The sequence below is a fragment of the Cuculus canorus genome, chromosome 21 (genome assembly GCF_017976375.1).
Source record: "Cuculus canorus isolate bCucCan1 chromosome 21, bCucCan1.pri, whole genome shotgun sequence".
NCBI lineage: Eukaryota > Metazoa > Chordata > Aves > Cuculiformes > Cuculidae > Cuculus > Cuculus canorus.
In genome coordinates, this window is record NC_071421.1 from 4299364 (window position 1) to 4311914 (window position 12551).

Sequence of the window (12551 nt, forward strand, 5' to 3'; positions counted from 1 at the left end):
CGCAGGTAACCGCGCGCGATTTTGAGCCACGCAGTTCTTTGCTTTTATCACTAAATGACTCGCAATAAAATCTGTTTTATAGTGAGCTTCCAGTACCTGAAGGGGCTACAGGAAAGCTGGAGCGGGGCTATTCATAAAAGCTTGTAGTGATAGGACTAGGGGTAGTGGGTATAAACTGGAGAGGGACAAATTTAGACTGGATGTAAGGAGGAATTTCTTCACCGTGAGGGTGTTGAGGCCCTGGCCCAGGTTGCCCAGGGAAGTGGTGGCTGCCCCATCCCTGGAGGGGTTCAAGGCCAGGTTGGATGGGCCTTGGGCAGCCTCAGCCAGTGGGAGGTGTCCCTGCCCATGGCAGGGGGTGGAACTGGATGATCTTTAAGGATCGTGAGATGAGGATTGTCAAGGCGTGTAGTTACTGTTATGAATTGCCTGTTCTCTCTTACGTGGTATTCATCTTGATCTGAAGAGGTGCAGTCTTGAGGAAGCCTGCAGTGTAAAGTTAGAAATACTTCAGTAGATGTCTTCTCTCTCCCACCCTTCCTTCTTCCCCTCAGGCCTCAAATACAGTCAAGTTACCCCAACTGCAATCTTCTGAGGTGCTTGGCGTTCAGTTTTGCATTGTGTAGTGCTTCCTTTAGACAGGTCCGTTGAGGTGAGGATCATTCTGCCTAGGTCATCATCCCACCATGCTTAAGAACCATTGCATCAGCGTGATGGCAAATATGGGTTTGTGGAGTTGTGCTTCTTAGAGTAGTTGGGGATATGTAGCAAAGAAGGGCTACGGGAAGAAAAAGACTGGTGCATGAAGTATGCTGTAGGAAATAGAAGAAAACAGGATGTTTGTGGGAGTTTTGTACATCCAGAGTAGCAGAATAGCCAGCAGGCTTTTTTTGGGGGGGAACTGTAAACAAAAATTAAGAAATTTTTTTTTGCTTACAGGTGTGCAGCTGTGAGGGTTTTCCTGAAGAGGTGTGGGGTGATGTGGAGCCGTCCTTGTGCAGCAGAAGTCTTTGTTCTGTGGGCCAGAAAGCATAAAGAAGAGGTCAGACATCGTTTATGAGCTGTTTCCATTTCTGGCAACAAGAGGCAAGAAGTCACATGTGCTTCATTAAATTAGTAGATCAGTCAGCATCTGTCCTGAGATTCTGTGTTGGAATCTATTTGGTTGTTTTACCCACCACAGTAACGCACACTTTGGCTACAGGAGTGATGCTGCTGAGACCCGAGGAGGCTGTTCAGCACCTGAATGCCATTAACCTCTGAGAGAAGAGTAGCAGTGCTGAGAGTGGCTTTGTGGGGTATGTATCTTCTTAAGAATTAGTTTGAAACTTCCATTTTGCACTGAAGAAATGATACCAGCTTCTGAATCCAAGCTGACCTCATCTGAGTGTTCAGCTTGTGTAGTCTGAATTTCAAAAACACATTCTTTGTGTGCTCCCAAAGTCAAGTCTTATGGAAATGGAACCAGCAAGAAGCAGAGGATCAGACTGTGTCCTTGCAACAGAGTCTTTCTGATGAATTCAGGAATGTAAATAGTAAGAAAACAAAACACAATCATTGTGAAAAAAGGTTTGAGTTAAGCTTTGGCTTCAGCACAGGAAACGAGAATGGTAGGATAAGTACTGAAAGATGAGTTCACATTGCAGCAGGGGTCTGGATGTGCAGCCAAGCTACAGCTTTGCTTTATTGAGGGCCTAGACTGAGGTTATGGTTCATCTTAATTTAGCTTGAGTGAGTTGCCAATAAATGTAAACTGATGCCCAGTGGGAACTCCTGGTACGTGTGACGTGTCCGACTGCTAATTGTTTTCAATATTTCAGTCTTAATCCTCAATGATAGTAGGTGATGTTCCGGTAATTGAGATAGGATCTCTGGTGTCTCATTGTGCACAGAAAGAGGAGATGCACCCATCAAATGTGTATGCCTCATGTCAAGAGATGGAGAGAAAAGGTTGTACGTCAATATGAACGCTGTACTCAGTATGTGAAATGTTGAGAAATGGCTTGAACTTCAGTGAATGAAATTAAGCAAAGTTTTTCTTAATCAACCACTTTATTCTGAGCTATTTTTCTTCCAGACACCTCCCCATGATGATTCCACCATCTGCAACAACTCCCATCAGTGATGCTGCACTCTTGTCCAGCATGGCTTCTCAGGAAATCTGGAGGTCACAAGTTCCAGGCTATTCTGGATCGGTCACGCGGCACATAAGTCATCGGGCCAACAACTTCAAGAGACATCCAAAAAGGAGAAAACATATCCGCCCTTCACCACCACCACCGCCAAATACTCCGTGTCCTATTGATTTGATTGACTTCGGGGATCTCCAGCCTCAGAGGTCTTTCCTTGAACTTCTGTTTAATGGGTGCATTCTCTTTGGGCTTGAGTTCAGCTATGCCATGGAAACAGCCTATGTTACTCCTGTGCTGCTTCAGATGGGGCTTCCCGACCAGCTGTATGGAATGGTTTGGTTCATCAGCCCTATATTAGGTAACTTTCCTTTATGGTCTCTCTTGTTTTTTAACCCTATGCAGGGGTTATATGTTTTTGTTTTCTCTACCTCAACTGTTCACAAGTATATTCTATGTGCTTTTGAAATTAAGAAGTAGCGCTAGCCCTAATTTTATACAACCAAATGGAGAATAATTCTTGCTGTGTCTTGGCTGGAATGGGCCCAGTGTGGTCAAAAGGTCTGTTCTTTTAATGACTTCTCAACTTCTTAACGTATTGTGTGAGGATAAGCTCTGGTTGCTCCGTTCCTATATTTAAAAGCTAGCAAAAGAGGATCAGTGTATCCCTGTATGTCCCTATGAAAAATAGCATATGGAGACAGTTCCGAAGGTTGTGTGAAAAAGCAGAGTGGGATTGCTTTCTCCTGTTTAATTTTCTGAAACAAACGAGGTGTGCCAATAACGAAAGACCATTGACCCGTGCTGTTAAAGTCATTGGATTACTTGCCTTAGCATGGAGGCAGGGCTGAGGACATATCCATTTCTATGGGAAGAAACATAGGATGGGCTATTACCACTTAGAAACTTCATTTTGCCTGTTCTTGTACTCGCAGGATGTGCTTCAGAAGAAGAGAGTGTAGATAGGGCCCTTGCTCTCAGGCTGACACCACCTTTCCAACTTACATGCTTGCTTCCTGCTATCTTCCAAGCTAATTCTGCGGGGGATCTCCCACCTAATGTAGAGTAGATTAAATAGCTCGTAAGGAGCAGAGTCCTTTAGAACATGAAACTGTTGAACTCTAACTCTTCATCTGATGTCAAAGTCTGCTGTATTAATGATGGAGAGTGAACTGCCTTGACAGTGAGTAGCAGCACATTAGGTTATTCAGTTCCTGACCTGGGAAATGCCAGGGAGTACACTGTGTGTGCACCTAGGTGACCGGTTATCACCGGAGTTATGACTGTGCCATCTTGTCTTGCCTTTAACTGCCTTTTGAGCTACCTATTTTTAACAACTCCCCTGTGAAACATTCTTGCTGAAAAATTCTATTTCTTTTTGATTCCTTTTTCTAGGGTTCTTGCTACAGCCTTTGCTGGGCGCCTGGAGTGACAGATGTACATCAAGATTCGGGAGGAGAAGACCTTTCATTCTGGTCTTAGCAGTAGGTATGTATTTTAGAAACAATGGGCATAACGTTTGTAAGGTAGAAACGTTGTGCATCTGTCTTCTGTGACATCTGCTGTGGCACTAGGCTGAACAAAATGCCTCTCATAACGATGGGTATTGTAGGTCTAAAGAAGGTGGTGAGTGGCACCGAGGTGATGCTTGACAGCTGGAGATCCACACATAACAGCTTTCCTTGTCAAAGTCTGAAAAGATGATGTTTTTCAGCGTCAAGAATGTTTTTCTTTGGCTAAAAACAACTCCAGACATTTGTAAGCTTGAACAGTGGGAAAGGATTATGCGTATCCTATAAGCCATGCTCATTCCCCAGGCCATAATGATCTGAACAAGAGCAATAGTGCTTGCCACAAGGCTGTGCAGATAGTACGATTCTTTTAGAGCATGGAGCGATGCAGGGTGGTTTGCTTATGAGCAGTCAATTCATTTTTTATTTGGTTTTATTCTCAGGAGCATTGCTTGGGCTCTCACTTATGCTGAATGGCAAAGATATAGGGAGTGCCTTGTCTGACACTGCGAATAATCACAAGTGGGGTATCATTCTTACGGTCTGTGGTGTTGTCCTCATGGACTTCAGTGCAGATTCAGCAGACAATCCCAGTCATGCCTACATGATGGATGTGTGCAGCCCAGTGGATCAAGACAGAGGCCTCAACATCCACGCTTTGTTAGCAGGTGTGTATTCTTGGTGCTTCTTGGGTGACATGAACCCTTAGTAAACATCCGTGCTGTGAGAAAGCAGAGTGAAATCACTGGTCTTTTTCTGTATAAGCATCATAACTGAATACCTGGAGGGGTAGCCCTACTTAACTTCAAAACCAAACTTCTGCTTACTGCAAAAGGCATTTGTAACTATGAAAAGTCAAATGAGATGCAGTCCTGAGTTGTTCATCTGAAGGTCCCTCGTGTCATTTGTAACACCTACAGAAACAGAATTATCCCTTGAGGGAGGAGGTTCAGCTTCCTGCAGGTGTGGAAAATGCCTTTTTCAGTCGCTCTGTCGGAAGAAAAAGTGCCCAGTGGGCGCTGTCATATTCAGTTGCTATACCTAGTCTGGTTTTCCTCTCCATCAGGAGACTATTTTGTGATTTTGAATTTGTTTGTAAGGAAGAAAGGGTTGTGTCATAAGTCTTTCATTGTGTGAGTGAAGTCAGAGGTATCTGATGCCCTCAGAATTTTCCTGTTCGTAGGTAGTAACGCAGTGCAGTTCTGTATGCTGTCAACACGTTGCTGAGTAATGAGCTTACTGCGCTTCTGAGATAATTCAGTCTGTCTTGGACGCAGTTAGATCTGCGTTCCTCTAACTGAGTGAGGAAAATGGATTTTCACTTGCTTTCAGGGAAACAGTCTTAGCTGACTGATTGCAGAGCCTTGCCACGAGGCTGGTGGACACTTCTGTTTTACGGACTGAAATAGCTGAAGGTAAAGTGGTTTGTTCTTGGCAAAGAATGAACTACCATTTTTTAATTATTTGTATTATTACTTTTACAGCACTGACCTTCTCCCTCTTTCTGTACCGTGTTTGTACATCCAGATAGTCCTTGTGGTGCCGATAACTGTGTTTATTACTGTGTTTGAATTGAAAAGGAGTTGAGTAGTAAAACAGAAGTAATACATCGGATCCTATTCACAAACCATCGGACAAACAGTGCTGTGCTGTGACTGACTTCCAGGATTGGCTACGGAAGATAATCTCGGCTCTGTTTTTCCACCAGGTCTTGGAGGTGGCTTTGGTTATGTTGTTGGAGGAATACACTGGGATAAAACCGGTTTTGGAAAAGCTGTGGGAGGGCAACTTCGCGTCATCTATATCTTCACCTCAGTTATACTGACTATCGCTACTGTGCTGACTCTAATTAGCATTCCAGAAAGACCCTTAAGGTCCTTTAGCAGGAAGAAAAAGGTGATGAAGAGCCCAAGTCTTCCTCTTCCTCCTTCTCCACCTCTATTGTTTGAGGAGGGTGTAAATGAAAACTTTGCTTCTCATAACTCAGCTCACTTATATGCAAGTTTTACGAGTCCTGTTTCCCCCCTCAGCCCACTCACGCCCAAATACGGCAGTTTTGTCAGCAGAGACGATTCCTTGACGGGAATTAATGAGTTTGCATCATCATTTGGGACTTCAAATATTGACAGTGTGCTTATAGACTGTTTTACAGGCGGGCACAATCATTACTTAGCACTTCCAGCTAGCTTGCCCAGGCAGTCTGTGAGTGTCAGCTTTCCTCGGGTGCCTGATGGCTGTTACCAAGGAGAAAATGGAGTTCTGGAGCAAGGGGAGAGCAGCGTAACGCCAGGGCCTGATGGCGAGGTGCTGAGGGTGGGCTCCCTGGATGCGATAAAGCCACGGTCATCGGGGATCCTGAAAAGACCTCAGACCTTGGCCATTCCAGATATTGTAACAGGACACTGTCCAGAAAATAGCAGAAGAAGAAATGTAACCTTCAGCCAACAGGTAAGGGCAGAAAATGAATGGTATGGCCGTGTGAACCTTAGCTTTCCTTTAATCTCCGCATGTAGTTTCAAATGTGTGGTGCACAAATTCATCGTTAAAGACTGCTTGTGACAGTTTGCTCATAAAAGTCATTATGGTAATGGCATACCTGCTATGGCTCAATCGGTAAAAATAGTGGGTAGGGTGTGAATTATGACTGGCAGCCTGTCAGCTGCCTTTGTTAAGATGTGAAGAGCACTATTACAAGTTTACTGCAAGCTGCAGCGCAGTGCTGCCATTTAACACTTGTTCCAAGGCTGAATTTACAGTTTAGCTGAATATACTGTTCTTAATCTCCGAGTCAACATATTGCAGCAGTAGAGTTTAACTTTCAGATGATCAGATAGGTGTGCAATATTGCATAGGTTCACTCAAAGGATGTTTGGCTTTTTTTCTCTTACTGTCTTTGTTGACCTGGGACTTCTTATGGTGCAGGTTGCTAATATCTTGCTGAATGGTATTAAGTATGAGAGTGAGCTGGATGGATCAGGCGAGACCTCAGAGCAACCGCTCTCCGTGAAACTTCTTTGTTCAACCATCTGCCATATGCCCAAGGCTCTTCGTAACCTCTGCATCAACCACTTCCTAGGTATTCAGAGAGTGCTGTCTTGCTTTCACTGTGAAGTAGCCTACCTTGGATGAATGTTTTAAAATATTTTATCTATTGCTGCAATGGCTGCTGACTAGAGAGGGCATTATTAGTTCTGTGTGTACTCACCAATAAGGTACTTTCTGGTATTTAGTTTCTTAGAACACTGAGAAAGGAGAAAAAAACCCAACAAAACAGTAAAACTTACATTCCTAGAAAGGGTATCACACCAGCCTAAGTTAGCATATTTGTTAAATAGAATGTTTACACTGGGATGAGAAATGTGACAGAGCAGAAAGACAAGATTAATTGTTTTTTCCTGCTTACACCCAAGATGGGTGATCACTTTCCTCCCTTTGACAGCGGGTGTGTATGGGTCCCAGGACAGGTTGTGAGGGAGGTACGGAATGTGGCACTACTGGAGCATCCCATAGTCAGTGCACTGTCACCTTTACTCTTACCAGTGTGTGACTGATGGTTAGGAAGGGCTTGTAAGCAATCCAGTTTACACAAAATTGGACAGCAGGTAACAGGCAACATTAACTGTGAAAGGAGTTAAGAGGTGACTTGCATCAGTGGCCCTGACGCTGGTTGTGAGTAGGTGCTATGTCATAGACGCTCTAGAGGCTGCAACTGTAAGAAGCGCTCCTCTCCTTTCAGTTCTAAGTGGGAGGACAACAGCAACCTGAAATGGCTGTGTGATGAACCGCTCTGTGAAACCAAGCGTTGTGTCCCCAAGGAGGCTCAGACTGCTGTAACCTATTTTTCTGTCTTGCTAAGCCCATATTTTGTGGACTGCAGTCAGCCTCTAGGATTCCGCTTAGGAATTCAAAGGATAAATCTTGGTCTTCAAAACCCTGAATGTCTTTCATCAATGTTGTAGCATAATGCATGGGGAACAGCATCCTCAGATAAATGGGGCTAAGTAACCCTAATAGGTTACTTCTGTCTTCTTTCAGGATGGCTTTCATTTGAGGGGATGTTACTTTTCTATACCGACTTCGTGGGAGAAGTAGTGTTTCAAGGGAATCCGAAAGCACCTCACAACTCAGATGAGTATCAGAAGTACAACGCTGGGGTCACCATGGGCTGCTGGGGAATGTGCATCTATGCATTCAGTGCTGCTTTCTATTCAGGTACTTCTTACAGCCGTCTTAGCCACTGCCCTGAGAAAGGTGCACCCGCCTCCTAAGCGGCATTTCTGCAACAAGTAGTCCGGCATTTATGTTGCACGTAGCCTGCCACGTGGCATGAGTGCTGCAGCGCAGTGTTCTTTTTCACTGCGCTATCTCTGCTAGATAGCTCGGCCCACTCTGACAGCAAATGAAGTCAGCAGCCCAGTGAAAACACATCTCTGTTGGTATATAATACCTCTCACAAGTGGCGTTTTCAATGTATATGGAATCCAGAAATAAACACAGCCCTCATAGGCGCAGTTCTGGTGCAGCAGCACTCTGGCCCTGTGCCCCCAGCGGAGTGCCCAGTGTCAAGCGCTGCCTCAGCACCTTGCTGTGTGTGTCGTGTCCGCTCTCTGCCCCCCCCACAGTTCCCATTTATCCCTTGGGGACGGACACTGCCAAGCTTCAGCTCTGCTTTGCCCTCCACACAGGTAGGGCAGCAAGGCTGTATGATGGCACCGGGTTTGAAAGCCATCCGTGGCACTCACGTGCAAGCCACCGGTTACTCAAAGGTGTAACGGTTGTTGCTGAGATGTCGCTGCCTAGCAGCTCAGCTGCAGGGCCCATAGGTGCAACCCTCAAGTCCACTGACTTGCTAGCAGCAGGGAGGGCCACAGTTCACCCCAAATGCCATGCCATTGTCTTGCAGCTGCACTGGAGAAGCTGGAGGAGCGGTTCAGCACGCGGACACTGTACTTCGTGGCATATTTGGCCTTCGGGCTGGGCACAGGGCTGGCCACACTCTCCAGAAACATCTATGTGGTGCTGTCACTGTGTGCTACGTACGGCATCCTCTTCGCCACGCTCTGTACACTGCCCTACTCCCTGCTCTGCGACTACTACCAGAGCCGTGAGGTGAGCCCCAACATGGGGAGGGGAGAGAGGTATTCACAGCACCTCCTTACTTTGTGTCCTCCACAGTTTGTAGGCTCACAGGCGGAGGGCACACGGCGTGGGATGGGTGTTGACATTTCCCTGCTGAGCTGTCAGTACTTCCTGGCGCAGATCCTTGTGGCCCTGACCATGGGGCCGCTGACAGCGGCTGTAGGCAGCGCCAGTGGTGCCATGTACTTCGCCAGCCTGGTGTCCTTCCTGGGTTGTCTCTTCTCCTCTCTCTGTGTTACCTATGAGTCGCCACCCACCGAGGAGCTGCCACCCGCTGAGGAGCAGCGTCCACTCTTGTCCCGTGCGCGGAACGAATAAATTGAATAAGCCAGCACAGCTTCCGCTGCTTCATTGTGTCATCCTCGGCCTCCCCATTGCGGAAAGGTGGGCTCCTGCACCCCTGGGATGGCAGCAGTGGACATGGCAAATGGTGAGAAGCTCTGTGCTGGCTTTGCCGATCTTTCCTCTGCCTACAGGAGGGCAAGGAGCGAGTCGGCAGTGCCTGGCACCGCTCATCCTTGCGCTGAGGTGGCAAAGGCCTGCCTGTGCCCTTGGGGCCACAGCAAAAAGCAGGAGTGGTGTCAGCATGGGGCCATTCCCTCCAGCTGCCACGTGCTGCCGTCTTTCCCAGGGGAACTAGCAGTTTTATCTGGCCTGAGGCGGGGGACCCAGACATCGGGTACCTGGGCAGGGCAACCATGATCTCTCGGGAGCAGCAGCAAGCTGCAGGGCTGCACGTGTCACTGTGAGCGTGACCACTGTGGAAGCGCTGGGGGCCATGGTGCTCCACCAGCTTTGTAGGCGGAAAGTGCCATCTCACTGCCAGGCAGAGAGGCCTGGTCCTCGGTCGCCAAGAGCAGCGGTGACTCCCGCAAGGACTGGCGAGTCCAATCTCTGAGTCCTGGTGTTGCCCATGGTAGGCCTGACCCTGGAGGATGCTTTTCAAAACTTTGGAAAGGCTGAGTGACTGGTCTTGCTTAGGTGGTGTGAGTATTCTGTCACGTGGCTGGGCCGCTGAGTGTGCACAGAGCACCCACCAGCAGAACCGCTCCAAGAAGCCACTGTGGGGTGAAACCGCAGCGGTCTGGTTCCCAAACCCTGCTCTGTAGGGTCTGGCTGTGGTCCATAGTGATGGTTGCCAATTTGTGCGCATTTCTTTCCACACTAGACTTTTAACTAAGCCTACAAGGGCTTGTGATGGCTTAGCAGGAGGATGGGCAGTTGTCCCTAACTCGACTTTGGGGCGAAAGGTCTTTTTGCATCAGTTTCTCTTGGCTAGAAGCCTACTCTCAAAGTTAAACCGAGAGTATAAGAAAAATCATTTGTGTGAAAGCCTGGAGCGCTTCATCCTTGTTCTTCGTACAGTTGCACCTTGTGACATTTTCAAATTTGCATGGGGGTCAGTGATTAAGTACTTGTCAACTAGAGCTGCATCTTCCCTATCTCATTGAAAGTAGTGTAAAGGGGCTTTTGGTTTAATTACCTGTAAGAATTCATAACTATTCTGATTTTGGAGGGCGGTACAAGTTTGAGATCTCATACATGTTCCAGTTAAGCCCAGGAGCCTTTTAAGCCAGGAGAGCAAGGATGAAAATGGAAATAAAACTGTTTCTAGTATTCCTGTCAGCCTGCCTCTGTGCTTGGGTAGGCAGCTGAGGTTTACCAAGGCTGATGGGCATTTTAGTGTTCATCTGTGCTGTGCACGGCTCTCTGGAGAGGTTATATTTGCTCACCTGGTCTCTAGGTTCAGAAGAAGGGTCTTCTGTGGAGGATCACTCCTTTTAAATGAGTTGTACTTGACCGTTCACCTGAGTTTATTCTGATGCTTGATCTGTGATGCTAAGATGAAGTAACTTGTGTAATCTTTAGCTGTTGTGGCTTACCCTACTCCAGTGCTGAAAACATAATGCACAACTTGTAAGAACATCTCATTTTTATCATCTGTCCCCTAGTATTACTTTTCTTTGAAATTTGAGAGCTAGGTTTCACGTTACTCGGTATTAACTTAAATAGAGGAACACTACTGAAGTTATGAAGTCAAGCACTAAAAGGTAAAGGACTGCTGGATTGGTGGGTCTATTAATATTTTTCTTTATTTGGGCTTACGTAGTGTCATATCTGCAGGAATATCTGTGACGTGACATTTCTCTGAATATGGGACAGCTGTCTCCAAGATCATTCACAATGAAGGTGGGTCAAAATAGCACGACAAACCGTACAGCTGGTATTTCTAACAATTCTGACTTAAGACTTGACTTTAGAGAACTTTTCATTTCTTGTTCCGCTGTGTAACCCTACTTTCTTTTCCTATCTTACTGAACTTGTAAACTCAAAAATGTGGGGGTTTTTTTAATCCCACTAGCTAATGCGATACTAGGTCTTAATATGTTTTATCTTGAGCTTTGTATCCGTCATTATTGCACAAAATGGATCATAAGTAATTTCCCTTTTTAGGTAGCTGAAGTTGCAGATCATTTAATTGCTAGTGAGGATCTTCAAAAGAGTCACTGAATTGATGCAATCAATGCATTTGATAGTAATGTTTGTCTCTGCTTCCATCTGTAAATAAAATTACGAAATACATTTATATAGTTGTAAAATTATTGCTATGCCCATATGCATTGCCCAATACAACATATATTACATTTTCTGGTTTACATGATACAGATCTTATTTGCATATGTATTTCTGTAAAAATACATAGTATTTTTAAGTCACCCTGTCGCAATTTCTGGCTTTGAGCAATACTGGTGGTCTCTGGAAAAAAAAAAAAGAGCCTGCCACCATCATGCAGAGTTGGAAACTGCACCAAATCAACAGAAAGAACATCAAAAAAAGGCATTGCTTCCTTTGTCATACATTGTGTTCTACAAAAATTATTAGTATAGACAGTCAACTGTTGTGAGTCGCAAAATGTTGTTTATCTTTTGGAATCCAAACACTTTTAATTCTGTCTAAATCTGTGAGCTGCTGTTTAGATGCATGAGTTTGGGCAGGAGAGTGATTTTATGCTGTGCTGTAGTTCAAGTTCTTCAGCGGTGCCTAGAGATTAATTTTGAGTAAGGCCTTATCATTAAAGGTTATTTGATGGCAATTATCTGTGGACGTTCATAAATGTATTTGTAACACAAGGACATAAGTAGGGAAAAAGGGGAGAGGGATGGAGAAGGCACCTCATCAGTTGTCTCATGTTTGTAATTAAGCTAGATGTAACCATGTCTCTCAAAAAAATACAACCTAACGATTTTGGATTTTTTTTCTGTATCTTAGAACAAAGAAAATTAAGTCTTTTCAAGAATCACATAAAACAAAATTGCATGACTGTATGTATGATAAAAGAAAAGCGATATTGCAAACTATTTTAAAAGAGTTGTCTGGACAACTCATCTTGTATGCTATAGGCAATACACTTTATTTTATTAGAAAAATAATTTGTCTTTGGGTAAAAAGTGGCTTTCTCAACATCTGTTCTTCCTCCCTCAGACTGGATGACAGCCTTAGCAAGATACTTTTAGATGCCACTGCCATAAGACCATCCATGGATTGCATTAAATACAATAACTACCTTGACAATTCTATGTCTACTGGAGTGGAAATGCCAAGGGAGATCTCCAGCATCCGTTTAATTTATCAAAATGAGTTTTCTGTACTTCCTCTTGTTAAGACATGACGACTCATGGAAGAAGGGTAGGTGTTAGAAAAACAATACCACATTTCACAGCCTCATCCATTCAAAGAGTGGTTTTATAATCATCTAATCTTTCATTCTGAA

General features: G+C 45.1%; 2 protein-coding genes across 30 annotated transcripts in view; both read left to right on the plus strand.

The window, feature by feature from the left end:
• SLC45A1 (solute carrier family 45 member 1) overlaps positions 1-12400 on the plus strand; it is a 68347-nt gene extending 55947 nt beyond the window's left edge. For 10 of the 27 annotated variants that reach the window (XM_054085717.1, XM_054085715.1, XM_054085711.1 and 7 more), the window contains 10 exons: positions 940-1298; positions 2078-2490; positions 3525-3617; positions 4084-4308; positions 5349-6088; positions 6563-6716; positions 7676-7852; positions 8544-8749; positions 8816-9209; positions 10904-11040. In XM_054085717.1, coding sequence (XP_053941692.1) covers positions 2088-2490; positions 3525-3617; positions 4084-4308; positions 5349-6088; positions 6563-6716; positions 7676-7852; positions 8544-8749; positions 8816-9097 — 2280 coding nt within the window. In that variant the 5' untranslated portion in view covers positions 940-1298; positions 2078-2087 and the 3' untranslated portion in view covers positions 9098-9209; positions 10904-11040. Of the gene's footprint in view, positions 1-939; positions 1299-2060; positions 2491-3524; positions 3618-4083; positions 4309-5348; positions 6089-6562; positions 6717-7675; positions 7853-8543; positions 8750-8815; positions 9210-10889 lie in introns of those variants that run through there. The other 17 variants (XM_054085722.1, XM_054085728.1, XM_054085726.1 and 14 more) reach the window with 11 other exon arrangements.
• SLC25A33 (solute carrier family 25 member 33) overlaps positions 12327-12551 on the plus strand; it is a 29841-nt gene continuing 29616 nt past the window's right edge. For 2 of the 3 annotated variants that reach the window (XR_008453229.1, XM_054085738.1), the window contains exon 1: positions 12327-12466. Coding sequence is in view for 1 of the 3 variants with exons in the window: in XM_054085738.1 (XP_053941713.1) it covers positions 12415-12466 (52 nt within the window). In the remaining 2 variants the exon portion in view is untranslated. The remainder of the gene's footprint in view (positions 12467-12551) is intronic. The other variant, XM_054085741.1, reaches the window with a different exon arrangement.